Raw genomic sequence first — 16927 nt, forward strand, 5'->3', positions numbered from 1 at the left:
ATCAATACCTCTCAAACATTTCCAAATTCAGTTGTTTTTAATCTTAGGAACCAGAGTAAACTTTAATAATAGTTCACATGTTAAAAGAATAAACCTATGATGAATACATTTCTTTGTGTACCAAATGAAAAAATATACAATGCAGTGAAACTCAAATACATATACAAAGTGATTTTTGTGCATTTTTGATCAAGAGGTTTATATTCTATATTAAATCATAATATAAAAGAAGCAATATATAGTTTTTGATAAAGCAACTGAAAAGCTCTCTTAAATGTCTTCTAAAATATGAGCTAATGATATATGTAAAATGCTATAGATTGAATCAAGCCTATTGAGTTACGATGCTATGCTTTAACAGGTGACTGTGAAATAATTTAAAAATTCTTCTGTAGAAATTAAATGAGCATATCCAAATGTGGAGTAATATTACTACATGGTTTAACTATAACCTGGTAGCAGAATTTAGTAAGTTCAAGCAGAACACATGTACTGTTATCATAAATAGACAAATACTTTAAATCATAACAGCATATTTAAAGACAAAAATCAGGAAACTGTACATGTTAACAAAATGATATAACCATGCATACATACATCTGCTTATTAAACACTGAAGTAAAAGAACTAAAACCATTTTGCAATCTTCAGAGGTGCTTGGTATTTTACTCTGTTCTGATGGAAGCACTTTTGAATGTTTGCATGGAGACATAAAACAATATTTAACTGACAATTCGGTCATGCACCTGTATTTTTAAAAATTTGATTAGGTTTTCTTCTTTTCTGATTGTTCAGTAGATTCTGACTTTGGTGCAGGAAAAGCTTGATGATACAGATGTCTATGGGTTGCTGCAGCACTGTAAAGCTTATATAAAGCCTAGAAATACAAGAATCAAGATTATAAAACATTAAATACACAGATACACTAGTTTATGGTACCATATAAAATTTAGCATGCTAAATCTGGAATCCTTATATCATCAATCAGAGACAGAGGCTGTCTCTGCAGCTGTGCCACCAAGACCTCGGGTTGGCCTCAGTCAGCCTGAGCCCGAGCCTGAGCCTGGGGAAGACACCTAGGCCCTCCCAGCAGGTCCCCTCACGCATCTCTGCTTTAAGCCTTAGCCAACCAGTGATAAGTAAAACTGGATAATGCCCATGTGTTCTGGAACATTTATGTAAGATTGTCATATGAAATGTATTTGGGAACTAAATTAAAACTTTCAACTAAAAAGATATACATTAATAACTAATATCTTAGGCCTCAAAAGTATTTTCAACTCTCCAGTGTGTTGATGTTACTACTTTTGTGGGTTATCTTCGTGGTAAATATTCTATTCTCAATCTTCATTTCTTTTGCCTTTCACACTCGGAGCAGAGCTTCATAACCACTGTGCCCCACCAGTGTGCTGAAAACCCACATTGTGAATATTATCAGGTTTAGAGGAATTATAGGAGCTCACAACTTCTTACTGCCAATAACTATTATACATAATTAGACCACTTCCTATCAGAGCTTCCTGATTTTCTCATTCCTAAGAATGAGACCACTTTTATTTTCCATTATTTCCTGACATGGTCATGTAAATAAGCATGTTTCTTGCCCGTCCCCCGCCACATTGGGATCCCCTGAATTTGCTCGCTTGCCTTGTTTCCATTAATTAGTTCATATCTTACAAAACCTTATTCAGAAACGTTACCTCAGAAAGCCTTTCCTCATTAAAACTACCTGTGTGAATACTCTTTGTGACCAGTTAACAGTGTCTGAATCATAGGAATTTTTACATATTGCTTTGTGTAAGTATCCACAAATATTTGTATGTTCTTTTTTCCCTCCCTCATCAGTCTAAGATTCATTACTTCCTCTAACTTTCACATAATGGACATTCAGTTAAGACCAGCTTATCTGATGTAATTCTGGAGTCTAAAAAGTCTGAATATTTTTAAAAGTTGGATAAAGCTTTTGATGTCCTTTAATAGTAAACAATTCCCAGGAAAGTCCATTCATTTTTATCTTTTTGAGTCTGTATGGCTATTATTCTTAAGTCTGAATAGTACTATCTTCAATTCTACAAATGTATATTTGGTGCAACATGGTATGTCTTAGTTCTACTATATTTTGATTCTAACACATTAAATTTAATCTGTGTTCTCTTAAAAGCTTAGATTTTTTTAAAGTTTGATTTACAAAGTTGAAATTTGTTTCTACTTTTTTAGTGAATTCATTTTACTAAATTTTACATAAAATAATTCCATATTGACTTGTAAATATTAAATGTATTCTTGGTATTAGAGGACATAATCCGGTTATATATAATAGCAGAAACTGAGGAAAGAATTACGTGCTGTCTCTGTAGTTGCTGAAGATCAGTTTTGCTTCCTGAGCAAAACAACCAAAAGACTCCACAAAGATAATTTTTCTTATGCAACAAATGATTCCTTCATGAAGCACAGATTTTTCCTCAGACACAGAGCTTTGCACATGTGCAGTGGGAGGAATGAACACCAGTTTACAGGTCAGGTCAAGGTATGCCAAGAAAGCTACACTGCATACTGGCCTGGAACCTGCTTAAAGTGGTATAGGGAACTCACTCAGAAGCCAAAGTTAAAAACAACTTCTAAAGGTTGTAGCTCCATTTACTCTCCAGCAGTTAATTTTCCTCAAGATTCATAACTGTACTTGTTTCGTTCTGCAGTAAAGCAAAATGCACGATGTTGGAGCTTAAGAATTTTGAAATTTTCTAAACATTCAGAAAACAAAACATAAAATATTCATGATAATAAATTCTTGAGTTTCATATGCAGATCAAATCACACAGGATGTCTGGAATAAAATAAGTATTTTAGAACCATGGCCAAAATTCACAAGTAAAATTGGAGCAGTAATCACCAAAGATTTTTAATCCACACTAAGACATCCTTCAATGGCTAGTTGGTTTATAAAATAAGAATATCATAATGTTTACAAATACATAGTTCTTAATTTTAAAAAATGTAACTCACCTCATTTGTACTTCCCTGTGGCAAAGGCAGTTTAAAAGGGAGAAAAGAGAAGTATATATCCTGCTTCATTAACAGCATTATGATAGTCAATTTTATGTACAGTAGTCATTTGTGAGCATTTAAGAACAAATACCCCTGCAGATTTTTTCAGTTTAGATTACATATTTAATCTGAATCTTCTGAAGAACTCAGTTGTATATTCCTCATAGGTTTCAGCAGCATACTCTTGGAGAGCTTTGGGATTTACCTCAAGTAGCTCCTCTTCATCTAAGGGGCTGTTTGACGCACTGGCTCAGAGGGTCCAGTTTTAATTCATTCTTTTCCCATAGTGCTACCATTTATCTCAACTAGATTCTCCAAAGAGACCCAGAATATCCATTAGTTACAGTTTTACTTTAAAGAGTATGTGTAAGTGTACTCTTAACGCTGGGAGAATTGTAGTTACTACTTGCTACCTGCAGACCATAAACAGTCACAAGTCTTAACTCCAAAATTTTATGAGGATTCTCAATTTTCGCCTCACAAAGTTCCCCTAAACTTTACTGAAGTAATTGAAGACACTTCCAGAATGATACAGTGAGTTGATTATTATTCTAAATGTGTTTATAATTTCTCCCCTGTCCATATCAATTATTTGAACAATGGACCATGGTGACTCTGACTCCCTGGGTTGTTTAATTGGACCATAAAGGACAACTGACGCATAAGCAGCTGATCCAGAGGTTGACCTGGACTCATACTAGGCCTGGTACAAATCTATGGCTCAAATAGAGACAGTCTGAAATAATCAGATAATGCATTTAGGGGTTTTACTAAAAGAGACAGTGATACGATTTACAATAGTGGTTTATATATGCTTCTAACAAAGCCAATGCCAGTCAACTGATAGGCTGTAAGTATGAAGTAATGTTAACATATAATTGAGTCACAATCATCAGTTAATAAAAACTGTTTTCTCACTTCTTTTAACAGCTTTAACTTTTAGGATAAGAAAAAGTAGAAACACTACCCAGTCTATATATTTTTGAAAAATACTGAAATGTTGACTGGAAAATAGTTGTATAGGGCTTCACATGTAGTTAGTTGTCTGTGTCTGACCATCTTGACAGATTCTAAAGTTCTTGAAGACTGGGGCCCAAGTCATGTTCATCTGCCTATTTCTAACATCTAACATAGTGTCTGGTACATAGATGGCATTCAAGTGTGTGCTGCATTTAGTTGAAAAGAATTAGAAGTCTTCCTACCTGGTCCCACAAGGCTGCAGCCACTTGGTCTATGACAGCTCCCAGCTCTCGGTATTCTCCGGAGTATCGGATGTACGCCCAGGTGCACAGGGTGATGAGGGTCAGTCCCATTATCATATTGCATAGGCTAGCTATGATGTCCAAACCGATGAATCCAGTCACACCAGCAATCACATATGTGATAAAGATGACAACAAACAGTGTGGCTGGGGTACGAGCCGCATGGAAGATATTTTTACTATCATTGTGCTTGATATACTGGATGTAAAGATCATCTATTTCACTCTCCAACTGTTGCAGGTAACGCCGGCTAAACTCCTCCCCACCCATCTTCTTCACGCCTCGGAAGAGCTTCACAGATTCTTCCTTAAGCTCCAGATGTTTGGTCTGCAGGTCATTAGGGGCCAGAAATGGTTTATCACCACCACAAATCTGTATCAGGTAGAAAAATACTGTTTATGAAGTGGAGAGTAAAATCGGCAACAGTGTCAAACATGTTCACTTAGCTAGTTGAATTTGTTAGAACACAAGAATGAGAGGGAGGCTGCATTATATTTTGTCAACCCACATCTTTCCACATTCCACATCTATCAGGCATGACTATAAGTGGGACTGGTACTTTATAGGTGACTTATATAAAGTCTTTCTTAATTTTTCTTCTCTTTTAGACACAGGAAGGAATACCCATGACTTAATCCAAGTTCCTCAAAATGAAAAGGCAGGATACAAAGAGAACTGCAAACTGAGTTCATTCATAGAATGAATCCAAATTTAAGAAAACTACTTTTATCCAAGTTCCTGTAGGAAATTTATTCTAACTACACTGAATAATTTTGACCGATGAAGTTTAATTTAAAACAATGAGCAATGCTATACAGCTCTAAAATAAAATTGTGAAAAACATTTTCTTTGGCAGTTTCACTAATTTTTGTTTGAATAGAACCCATTGAGTACTTTCTTCAAGAGACTAAATGGAAGCATATTAAATGTTCTTAGACCACATTTTCAACTTTTTCAAAAGTTACAAGAGAAATCTGTTACCCATACCACTTTGGTTATTTGAGATTTAGTGATATAAAGGAGACTCTCATTCCAAATCCCTTTAATTATGTTGTAAACACCATTCCATATGCTATATTTCCCTCGACTCTAAGACTCGATCAATTTTGATATAATTTTCACTTTATAGTGAAAGAAAACTTATCACATTAGTAGATGTAAACAATAATCATTAGATGCATCCTAATTCAGAATGTTAAAAAGAGGAAATACAGTATTTAGAGATACTGGCCTGCGAAGTCTATTTTTTTGCTAACAAGTTTTTATATTTAAGATAGAAATACTGGAATTGTGGAATGTAGAGAGGACAGTATGTTATTTTAGCCACTAGGTCTTGTAAACAGTGGGAAACGTACCCCCCCCACCCCTACAAAGTGAATTTTTAAAAAAATGTGTCTCTGTTATAAAGAGAGATAACTCATTTAAAGTACATTTAGAATTGTGCATACATCATGTTCTTGGCATGTTTATTTTAAAATATTTTAAGAATGTAATAAAAAGAAATGGGATACAGATAGGCTGAGAGAGTAAGTCAAAGCCACTCTTTGCATGTGTGTACAGTGTAACTTGGAAGAAAGAAGAATGAGCTCATGGAAGAAATACTGATTTTATGCAAAACATTTAAAATATTATCTTTAGCAACTTATGGTGGAAAAGAATATGAAAATGAATGTATGTATATTCATGTATGACTGAAGCATTATGCTGTACACCAGAAACTGCCACAACATTGTAAACTGACTATACTTCAATAAAATATATATATATATACAAGAAATAGATATTATTTAACTCTTACCTCCTCCATTTTTTTATTGTATGTATCCTTGGCAGTTGCCACGGCTGCTAAATTGTTAGCTTCTGCTGTGGCCTTTGGACAAAGTACAAAATATGATGTAAAATGGAATTCATGTTTATTAAACTTCCACAAGCAGTTCTCATACACGAGCATCATGTGTAAGAAATGTGCAAGAACCCAAGGTCATCAAATAATTTGAAAAGTGTTGAAATGTTTCCACTACATCTTTTAAAATTAGTAATTTAAAATTTCAAAATGCATAAAACATAGAAATTTACTCAATAAACCATGGTTCTAAAATGAATTTTCATTTGGAAGATTATTCCTCTTAAAAATATTTTTAAGCCTGTCACCAAATATGGGAAGGGGATCTATAAATCCAAACACATGGGAAACAATGTGTAGTACATTTTACATACATAATATGCATAAAAATATGTCAACTTGAAGGGTTACTACTGATAGAACAATGTACCACTGATAACAAAAAGGGACCATTAAGAATTTACAGAAATTTAAAAAATAAGTATGAGAAACATCGAGTTTTACCTTTTTTAAATGTTTATTTGTAGAGTCCACTTGTTTAAAACCTGGACCTGCTTTTCTACCTCCTGTTACATGTGTGAATCTAAATCACAGTATGAATCTGTTTCCTAAACTTAATTCAAAGAGAATGAAGACTCTGGTATAAAGTATATTTCAGCACAAATGAGGCTGCTGTACGTGTATGTGAAAATGTTTAGATGAACACAAATGGGTAATTATTAGAAAAATAATCTTCCAGTAAATCATTCCACCCACTAGTATTATTTAGTGATTTCTGACAGCCAGATTGGAGCATATCTTTGGCGCAGCTTCCATGACAATGTTTTTACAATATCATGCCTCTTGATGAATAAATACCTGTAACATTGATTTGGGATGTGGTAATTCTTCGCCTTGATAGATCTTTATGTAAGCCTAAAAAAAAATTTTAAAAAGAAAGAAAAAGATGTATAGCACAGGGAAATATATACAAGATCTTGTGGTAGCTCACAGCAAAAAAGAATGCGACAATGAATATATGTATGTTCATGTATAACTGAAAAATTGTGCTCTACACTGGAAATTGACACAACATTGTAAACTGACTATAACTCAATAAATAAATGGTTTATATTGACCCACAAAAAAAAAAAAGATAAGAAAAAGACTCATGTTCAAGTAATTCCATTCAATATTTCTCTAGTCTGTTAAATTGTATTCTAAGGTCTAAGGTCTTGATAATTAAAAAAAATAAATTAAAAAAGGCCTTGACAGTTTCAGGAACAGTTATCTCTTTCTCTACTTTTAATTCCCTCTTAGTTTTTGTTCCCTTTTCCTGCAAGTCCCTTTTCACACATCTCCACTTGCCAATCCTACCCTTTTCAAAGGCTTAACTCACTGTCACCTTCTTTAAAACTTTCTCAGATCCCTCTGCTAGGAGTAACATTACTCTTTCAGTTGCCCACAGGAATTTGTACCTACTGCTGCCACAAGCTTTATGGAATATATCTGTGCAAGGGCCCTGAATCTCCTACTAAATTCTAAGCTTCTCCACACTGTTTTGTGCACAGCCAAGGATTCAAATTTTAAATAAATAAATAACATGTCATTCATTGCTGAGAGTGATGAAGGTAAATAATCACATAGGAGGCATATGATCATATTTTGTGATCATGTGAATTTAAAAAATTGATATTTCAGTCTTTGGAGCATCAATACACATAGATTGGTAACTGAAATCCTCTGCTATATATGTGCATTGGTTAAAAAAGAAAGAATTGTATTTGGGGCTACCTGAGGTAAACAGGTTAATGCAAATTTAAAATAGATTCCACTTCAAATTGGCCTTTGGTGCAGAGAGCAGGAAATGTGGAAGAATGTTCTCCAGTAGGAAGGCAAAGTATAGCCTCTTGGGGAAAATCTTCAGAATGAAGCTAAAATTCAGTATAGGTCATGACTGAGGACTATGTGGTATGTACCCTGGGAAATACCTCCTCCCCCTAAAAGGAAACAGACTTTTCCAACTCTTAGATACCTTTATGTTTCAAAATATATTTCTGTCACGATAAAAGAAGATAGTAAAGTTACCTCAAGGAGTTTCCTCAAAAATTTTTTTCAGAACACAAGCTCCTCTTGGGAGTCTAATAATATTTTTATCATTTTTTATAGACCTCAATACCTTTACCTCATATTACAGAGTCTACAATTTTCTTTTTTTGTTTCAGGTAGGAACTGCATTCCCAAACATGTCAAACCCAAGTACTCACAAACGCTCTAGAAATGAGAGTGATACCTTGAAGTACTCCACCAGACCTCGGCAGGTGATTTTGTTCCCATTGATCTCTTTAATATCTAGGTTCTCGGGAGTAAGTAGCCAAGGAATGAGTATTTTCAAGTTTTTGATGAATTCATCATCTATTTCTACAAGTAAAAGCAAATTCATCATTATTTTAAAAATCCTATCCAGTCCTCCATGCCATACAATAAAATTATTCATCCTTTGACTTCCTCTATTTCTTCCCCAGGAATAAAGCTGTCACTTTCCCATCATCTAAATTACTCCTGAAACCCACTTTTCTCAGGCTAAACGATCCTCCTTGCCCAAACTCCTATTGCTGGTCTTTCTTGTCTCTGCTCTAATTACATTTTTATCTTGTCTTTCACTTATAAAATAGCTTTCTTGATATTATACATTATACAAATGTTTTATACCCCATTCACATAACCATTTCATGTATTCTGATATCTTTAAGTCTTGTTCATGGTTTATATAAAAGTATATGTATATAATATGGGCTCCTAAATGGGGAAAGGGCAGATATTTACGATTTTATAGGAGGTATTCCCTTGGGAAAATGTATCTAAAAGTTGTGTTTAGTGTGCCCACCTTATGAAAAGTGTATGGAACTCGGTGGGGAGTGGGAAGTGGGACTCAAGTTCGAAAAGACACTGATGCTGATGCTGTCTGCAGTGGTGAAACTCAGCAACACAAAATAACACTGTTAAGAAAAGGCACCAGAGGCCTGGCAGCCAGCAGATTAGAGGCAGTCTGAGTTACCGACCTACCGTGTTTGGTGCATGTGATGACACATAACCCACGTTACAGAGTTAGGTTCAAGCTTAACATTACAGATTTAGGAAAGTAACACAGAAAGTATCTTCAGAGACATCTTTTGAACACAGTCTAATTTTTAAAATTATTGTTTAACTTCCTATAATTTTTTTTTAAATCTGAATTTCAGAAGAGTCACTGAGTTTTCAGGCTTTGGGACTGGTTATTTCTGAGGCCTTAAGGGTAAATAGTCAAACCTTATGATTTGTTTACACGTTCCCTCCTTGTTATTATAGCCCCAACGTATATTGAAATACCAGTTTACATAGGAATTCATGTTTCTCTCCCCTTGCTTGCTGCTTTTATGACGTGTATGAGCATGATGTTGGAAATCCTTCTGATTTGTTTTACTTCATGTTTTGTGCAGCTTTGAAATTTGTGTCCATGTTTCATGAGTACTTGTAGAGGAGTTTGTTCAAATTTATTTTTCTGTTTGCACTGTACCAATTTTTACTGATAATTGTGCTTTGTATTACTATAGGTTTATTCAAATGTATTTATTATTGTGGTCTGCTTTTTAGTTACTAGTTTAGTTTAGTTTTAGTTTAGTTTTCTCTAAATACTGGTATTTATATTATGTTACTATGTTCCTATGTTGTGTTTTGTTGCCTACTATGTATCTGTATTCACTGATGCTAATAGGTTTCTTTTTTCGCTCTATGATTTTATGCTTTTTTTCAGCATTAGTAGACTATTACTATGTATCTAGAATATATGAATTATCCCTGAATATCTGTATAAAACAAAAAGCTTTCTCTTTCTTTATAAAACCACTTTCAAAACATGGACTTAAATTCTACTCCTCCAAAAAAAAATTCCTTATAAAACTGTAATGGAGTAAGATACACCTGCATATCTAATGCACCAGCAAGTGTGGTAATTATCATCAAAATAACCAGCACAGCACCACACATTTGGATTAAAAATGTGTTCTGAAGATGGCATTAGCCATAGTCTAACTTTATTCTCACCAATGCCAGGTAGTCCAATTTTGGATTCAGAAAATATGAACATTATATTCCTGTCACACACAAGTGGGGAGCTCTAGCTAACAATATTAATGGAACACAAGTAAATCCATAACCCAGAACATCTGCAGACCAGTTCAGATCAACTTGCAGAGGTACGCTAGTCAGCTTTGGCTCACTGCAAGTGTTCAGTAATATGTGCGGGTGGGTGATTATTCAGGATGATGTTCTGTTTCTATCACTTCTTCAACAATTTCTGCCACAAGAGTAAAACCTTGCTAGGAATTCAGGAGCTAGGCCAAAGTCATCATCGGTCATGATAACTGACGACGATACATGCTTCATAAGAACCCCGCAGGGCAGATGCACCAGTGTGGTGCTGCTGTGTAAACCAACCAAGGAAGGCATTTTTTCAGGATTATCTGACTCTGACAAGTCATTAGAAATACCTTTTTAAAAATAATAACCTTGCACTGGTGCTTGGCTATGCTGTCTGAAGTCTAACTGGAGCTGCTAAGGAAGCACAATTTGTCCCAGTAAAGGACTGCTGTTGAAGGCCTGGCCCTGCTCTGCCTATTTATGGCTCCCCAACTACAGAGAAGAAAGAACGGCCTTGTGGGAACCCTCTCTTTATGGAATTTATTCAAAACATATTGAAGCCATTAGGTAATTGCACGGTATCAAGAAGTCTGTGTGCTCACTAGTGGGTTGGAATTCAGAAGTGACAGTAGAATTATAGGGTCCTATAATCCATGCATTAACATGTGCCTATGGCTATCTGTTCTGTTGTGTAAAGAAAAGACAATTTAAAACATGTATAAAAACTATGCTGAAGATTCAGAAATTTGGGATTCTGTTTATGATATTAACTGCTATAGTTAAATATATGGTTATCTAGAGAGTAAACGCCATGGATATAGGGGGAAAAAATAGGTTTGCTTTTCAAACTTGCCAGTTCCATAAAAACTGAATACGAGTTATGCTGTCCATTTTAAAGCCCTTTGAGCACATCTGTGCTGAAAAGCTTGTCATGTCACTCTCATTACCCCTGGCACAAGGCAAAAAAGGCTGCAGTAAATTAAGCAAATGTCTGAACTTGGTGATGGACTTAACACTAGGCTTACAAGTGAAAAAATCAGAAATGTCTTTCTACTACCTTGTATTAACTACAAAGCAAACATCTAAGGAACTAGCGATTATCTATTAGGAAAGATTAGTTTCTGCTTCCTCAGATCCCTGCCTCCAAGTTCTTCCTCCCCACCCCCACCCCCCTTTTTTTAAAACTAAATGGAGTTGCTTTGGAATCTTAAAATGCTAGTCAGACCTCTGTTCAAGAGATAATTACATACTATTAGTTTATACTATTTGAAAAACACTCTGTTTTTTTTGAAACTGGTTCTCATTCAGAAGAGGATTTCATTATTAGTGAAGTTTCTAAATTATTTATAATTAAATTTTTAGCAGCGGTTTTAAAGTGCTTCACTTCAGTACTAAGCAATATTTCTATCTCTAATTATATTAATTTAATACAACATTCCAAAAATATAGACATGTATTTTTCCTCTTAAATGCAAATAAGGAAAGTTGAACAGGAAGATTTTAAGGAGCATAGAGGTGAGTAGCAACCTCTGAGAAGGCGTGAAGGTTAATGCCTCCCAGGTGAATGCAGGATTTGGCCTATTTTCTCAGTGTATGTGTTCGGCACCTACAGAATCCCACAGTTCACCAAGGAGGTGCTTGAGCATAAGCCCAGGATTCCCAGCTCTCCTGAAAATTTCTAATCATCAGGCCTCACATCAGTTGATAAATTAAACTAGCAGCCACAAGCCCTGTGCGTAAAATGACATTTTTGTACTCAGACTAAGTGACATAAACATATTCATTAAAAGACAGACAAACCTTTCAGTTTTCCATCAAAGTTTGGATTGGTAGCTACTTTTAAGCCAGGATGAGGTAGCAGAAAACAGGAAATTTTGGTGAAACAGGAATGGATGTGTTTTCGAACATTCTGTAGTTCTTCATGCTGGTTCCCTGAGACCTGCAGTAAATCATTCTGAAGTTTAAACTACTTTCAATATAAATCAAACTCCAGAAGAATTCTGTGGCATCTTGTATTTGCTATGTCTGTCTGGTCTCAATGATAAAAAAATGACATGACAGGGCTGAAACTAAAGAAAGAAAACAGCCATATCTTACATATAGTATACATATGGCATTATTATTATGATTAACAAATGTCTATTCTTGCTAACTCAGTGAGCCTTCCCATTGTTTAGTACAAATTAGTGGAGTTTTACTCTAGCTAGTTCTGACAAATTCAAATTTTAATTCAAAGTATTCACGGGAGACATGAATAGATCATAAGACATTCTTACCTTATTTTAGGAGATACTCAAGACAGCCTCTTGTCACCTGGTAGGTACATATTTAAATTCTAGAAAGGCATCTGGATAGTTGGGTGTTTTTATAAGCTAGATTGCTTCCCCTGCCTTTTTTTTTTTAAACATATATTTGACAGTTAATAGTAAAGACAAACTACCCTAAAAATAACAATAAACCAAAAAAGGTAAGCTTAAAGATTCTGATTATCAAGGAACTTTTTTTTTTAATCTCCATTTTTTTCCTGATTACTCAGTAGGTATTTTGGGCGATATCTGTTCGGTGTAAGCAATTCATTCAATATTGAACTATCCTGACATAGAAAATGGAAAGCCTTCTAATTTCACTTTCTGTGAACTACTACCAAAATGTTCTAAGATTTACTTCGGGAATTTCAAAATGAAATATTTCTGTTAAATTGACTTTAAAACTCTACTAAAACATGAATCCAGTTATTTTTACTGTCAATCTTGAACTGATTTGATTCTTTAAATTAAAAGTTTCAGCTTTAAGGAATAAATCATTATATTACAGATATCTACTAAAGAACTCTTTTTCTGTCATAATTTTTTGTTCTTTATTTATTTTTTCTTCTATTGTTTTTTCTGTACCATAATTATTGATAATATTTAAAATTGTAACCGACAGTATTTTATTAAACATCAGTCTTAGTTTGTTCACAGAGATGTTATGAAGGTTAAATGAGATTGTGGCTACTGAGTATTCAGCAAATCATTCAACAAAAATAATTCTAGATTACTACTGGGGATATTTCATGCATCTAAATATCTAACAAACCTTGAGGCGTTTTTCCAGGAATTTGGAGCCACCATCAGATCCATATGAAAATTCATATGGGAAACTCCAGTCTCGAACAAGAAATATCAGACTCTAAGAAACAAAGAAGAATGGATTGATTAAGGGGACTCTAAATTGCCTCCCTGCTTTTTCTCCAAACCAGTTAAGTGATATTACTGTCATCTGAATAGTGTACGCCACATAGTGGAACTGAAAAACAAAACTTTGAAAGTTTTGTTTCCGAGCAATCTCTCCCCTATGAGATCATCCTACCCATTTCCATTAGATGTGAACAGAAAGCAGCCCCCAAACTGATTAAAGTTACATAGTGCCCCTCTGCCAGTGTAGGGCACCTCTGTTAGTTTTGGGGAAGATTTTTACGAAGATTATTTGCATCTATCATCTGTCTAAGCAGTTTTCCTATATTGCATTTGTCCCAGTCTCTCTTTCGGGGCTCTCATGATGCATATGTGGTAGGCAGAGGGGTGAGGATCCAGGTTTTGTGGGGCCTGAAGCTTATACAATCTGTTCAGGGGAGGGCGTAATAAGAAAAGGGCTTAAAAGATAGCATTTATTTAGAATGAGAAAAATAACAAATAACAAATTTAAAAAAACTGACAAATACCACAAACACACATACAAAAAAAAAATCCAGAAAAATAACTAACATACTTTTGTAATACTATTTTCCCCTAGTTTTTGGCTGTAAATAACTATGATCACTTCTTCATATGACAATTTTGAAATATTTTGTTAGGCAGCTAATTCAGTCTTTCCTCTAACAAGGCCAAATTTTTATTATAAAAATGTTTCTTAATATTAATAGTTTAGAAATGTTTCAGCTTCCTAACTTGTTATTTGTAATGTCACGTACATTTTTAGTTTCTTCATCTGTCAAATAGAGGTAATAATGGAACCCATCTCACAGGACGACTAAATGAGACTATATATATATGGTATTTTGGACAGTGCCTGACACATGACACTACGTGAGCTATTCGATTTTAATTTTAATGGCCACATAATATTTTAATACATGGATAGACCACAGTTTATTTTGCCATTCTCTTAGATGTTTTCCAGTTTTTCTAGTATTGTAAGAAATGCATTGATAAACATCCTTCAAGCTGAGTATTTGCTCACATCCTGAAGAATTTTATCAGGGACTGCATTACCCAAATTAGAACAACCATTAGAATCATTTGAGAGGCTTTTAAAAGTACCGAATTCTTGGGCCCCACACCACACCTACTGAAACCAAAGTAAGAGTAGCCTTCATTTATTGACTGCCTATTATAAGCCAACAACAATACCAGGAATTATACACATTGTATTTCATGCACTCCTGCAACAGCTCCAAGAGAGGTTATAATTTACTATTTGTTTAAAAAGAAATACATAAAAATCACTTCCACCCCCATTTGACATGAAGCAATTTGCCCAAAGTCACACAGCCAGTATGGAAGAGCTAGCATTTAAACTTGGGACTTACTTCAAAACTCCTGCTGCACTGCCTCAAAGTTAAGTATAAAACATACAGTTTACAATCTGAGGCATTAAAGCATTCTTTTATAAGTTAGATTAAGTTATACCTCAAATGTTAGTTTCTGGAAAAAAATGTAGAAGGCTGAGAAAAAAGAATGATATTTATGAAATTAGCTATCTTTAAATGTTCTTAGAGTTTATATCTTTGGGTTACTAACTGAATATTTTAGCCTTGTCCGTTAAAATTCACTGATATCTCTTTTAATTCTCTTTTAAACTACAGGTTCCTTTTTCAGCCCCATTTTCCCTTTACAGTTTATCTGTTGAAGAACCTGGGAATTTGACCTGGAGAATTTGGTCCGTAACCTGGACCTTGCTGACTATATATTCACAGGGCACTTCAACATGTTCTTTTGTCCTCTGGATGTCCTGCAAACTTGCAGCTGGATACAGAGGCTTAAACTTGCTCTGGTTTTATTTCTTTGGCAAGACTATAAGAAGCAGAGTGTTATTTTATCAGGAAGCACACAGTATATTTCTCCTTTGGTGAAGCTATGTCATCTTTGCTTAACTGAAGCTTATTCTTTAGATTTCTCATTAAGGGCTCATAGGAACAACATCCTTTGCATTCTTATATGCTGAAAACAGTTTATGCCCTTTATACGTGAAAGTCAATTTTGCTGGGTATAAAAATCTTTGACTGAACATCTTTCCTTAAGTAGGGACACTTCTTAGTTTGCATCATGGCTATTTCTTGTTTCACTACAGTGGAAGCCTCTCTCTCTCTCTCTCTCTCTCGTGTGTGTGTGTGTGTGTGTGTGTGTGTGTGTTTTCTGTGGATTCTTGTGGGGAGAGGAGAAATTCTTGTGGAGAGGAGAATTTTAAAATATCCATATATACTATCTTTAAATAGTCTCCTATCTTTAGATAGATGTCCATTCTTGTCAATATTTTTGTCAAAATAAAATATGATAATTTGTATTAAGAACACTTCTGCCTAAAACATGCATTTTGAAAATGGAGGTCAGCTAAGAAGCAACTTTTGCAAAATAGAGGTTCATCAAACCAGGATAAATGAAACCAAGTATGTGGATTTGGCTGTATTTTGCATTTTTCTTGGGAAAGTTTAGTTTCATGTCTTAGTCTTTTTCACTGGGCATCTTCCCAAGTCAACATAATGAGGACCATGTGTAGAACAGGATCAAATATGAAGTCTTATTTTCTTAAATTAGCAATCTATATTCTGTCTACCTATAGTGTCAGATTCCAAGTTCCCCGCCTAATGCTCCCATCCAGCGATGTGCTGGTGTAAACTGGTTCTCCAAGAAAACATTCCTTGATTTGTAGCATTTGACAACTTCTGTGGTGCAAATAAGGCCCCCATGGCTAATTTCAAGCTACTAATGATTTAATAATTGGCTTACACAATTCCTAAATATTTACTAGTTAGCTCTCAAAGTGGAGGAGCCAGCTACAGTATACCCACTGGCCCCATCCCCTCCCAAAATAATTTGTATCCTTTACATTTATCCTGTATGGAATTCTATGAATCTAAGTCCTTATTTCAAAAGTCATCCACTTTTCCACTGCTGAATCTTGTTTTGTTCATAAGTATAGGCAGAGATGAAAAAAATCAAGAACACAAATTACCCTAATGTACTCAGATAAAAATATCTGAAGTCATAAAAACTTTTAAAAAATAAATTAAAGCCAGTCAGGCAACTGGGGCAAATGATGAACCTATGCTGTGCAGATCCTACAAATGATCCTATTTTTTAAATCATGAAAAACATTATAACCTTTGTTAACTTCTCTTTGGAGACTATATCCTTCAGGAAATTATTCAAAAGGAGTGTTATAGCAATACTATGAGTTATAGTGAAAAATGGGAAAAAAATTCAAATGCTCAACAACTGGGAATGGCTATACAAATTATGGCATATTAATATGATAATATATTATGTAGCTATTAATATTAACAAGTATATGGAATATATCAATACATGAGTTGATTATGTCAGTATAAAAGAGCTGGCATGAAATAATGTTACTTGAA

General features: G+C 34.5%; 1 protein-coding gene across 3 annotated transcripts in view; it reads right to left on the reverse strand.

The window, feature by feature from the left end:
- Positions 1–18: 18 nt before the first annotated feature.
- ATL1 (atlastin GTPase 1) overlaps positions 19–16927 on the reverse strand; it is a 67961-nt gene continuing 51052 nt past the window's right edge. For 2 of the 3 annotated variants that reach the window (XM_074365549.1, XM_045504318.2), the window contains 8 exons: positions 13387–13479; positions 12109–12247; positions 8423–8550; positions 7009–7065; positions 6106–6177; positions 4248–4679; positions 3004–3018; positions 19–877 (listed from right to left, as the gene is read on the reverse strand). In XM_074365549.1, coding sequence (XP_074221650.1) covers positions 767–877; positions 3004–3018; positions 4248–4679; positions 6106–6177; positions 7009–7065; positions 8423–8550; positions 12109–12247; positions 13387–13479 — 1047 coding nt within the window. In that variant the 3' untranslated portion in view covers positions 19–766. The remainder of the gene's footprint in view (positions 878–3003; positions 3019–4247; positions 4680–6105; positions 6178–7008; positions 7066–8422; positions 8551–12108; positions 12248–13386; positions 13480–16927) is intronic. The other variant, XM_074365550.1, reaches the window with a different exon arrangement.

This window comes from Camelus bactrianus, chromosome 6, assembly GCF_048773025.1.
Source record: "Camelus bactrianus isolate YW-2024 breed Bactrian camel chromosome 6, ASM4877302v1, whole genome shotgun sequence".
In the NCBI taxonomy this organism is placed as follows: domain Eukaryota; kingdom Metazoa; phylum Chordata; class Mammalia; order Artiodactyla; family Camelidae; genus Camelus; species Camelus bactrianus.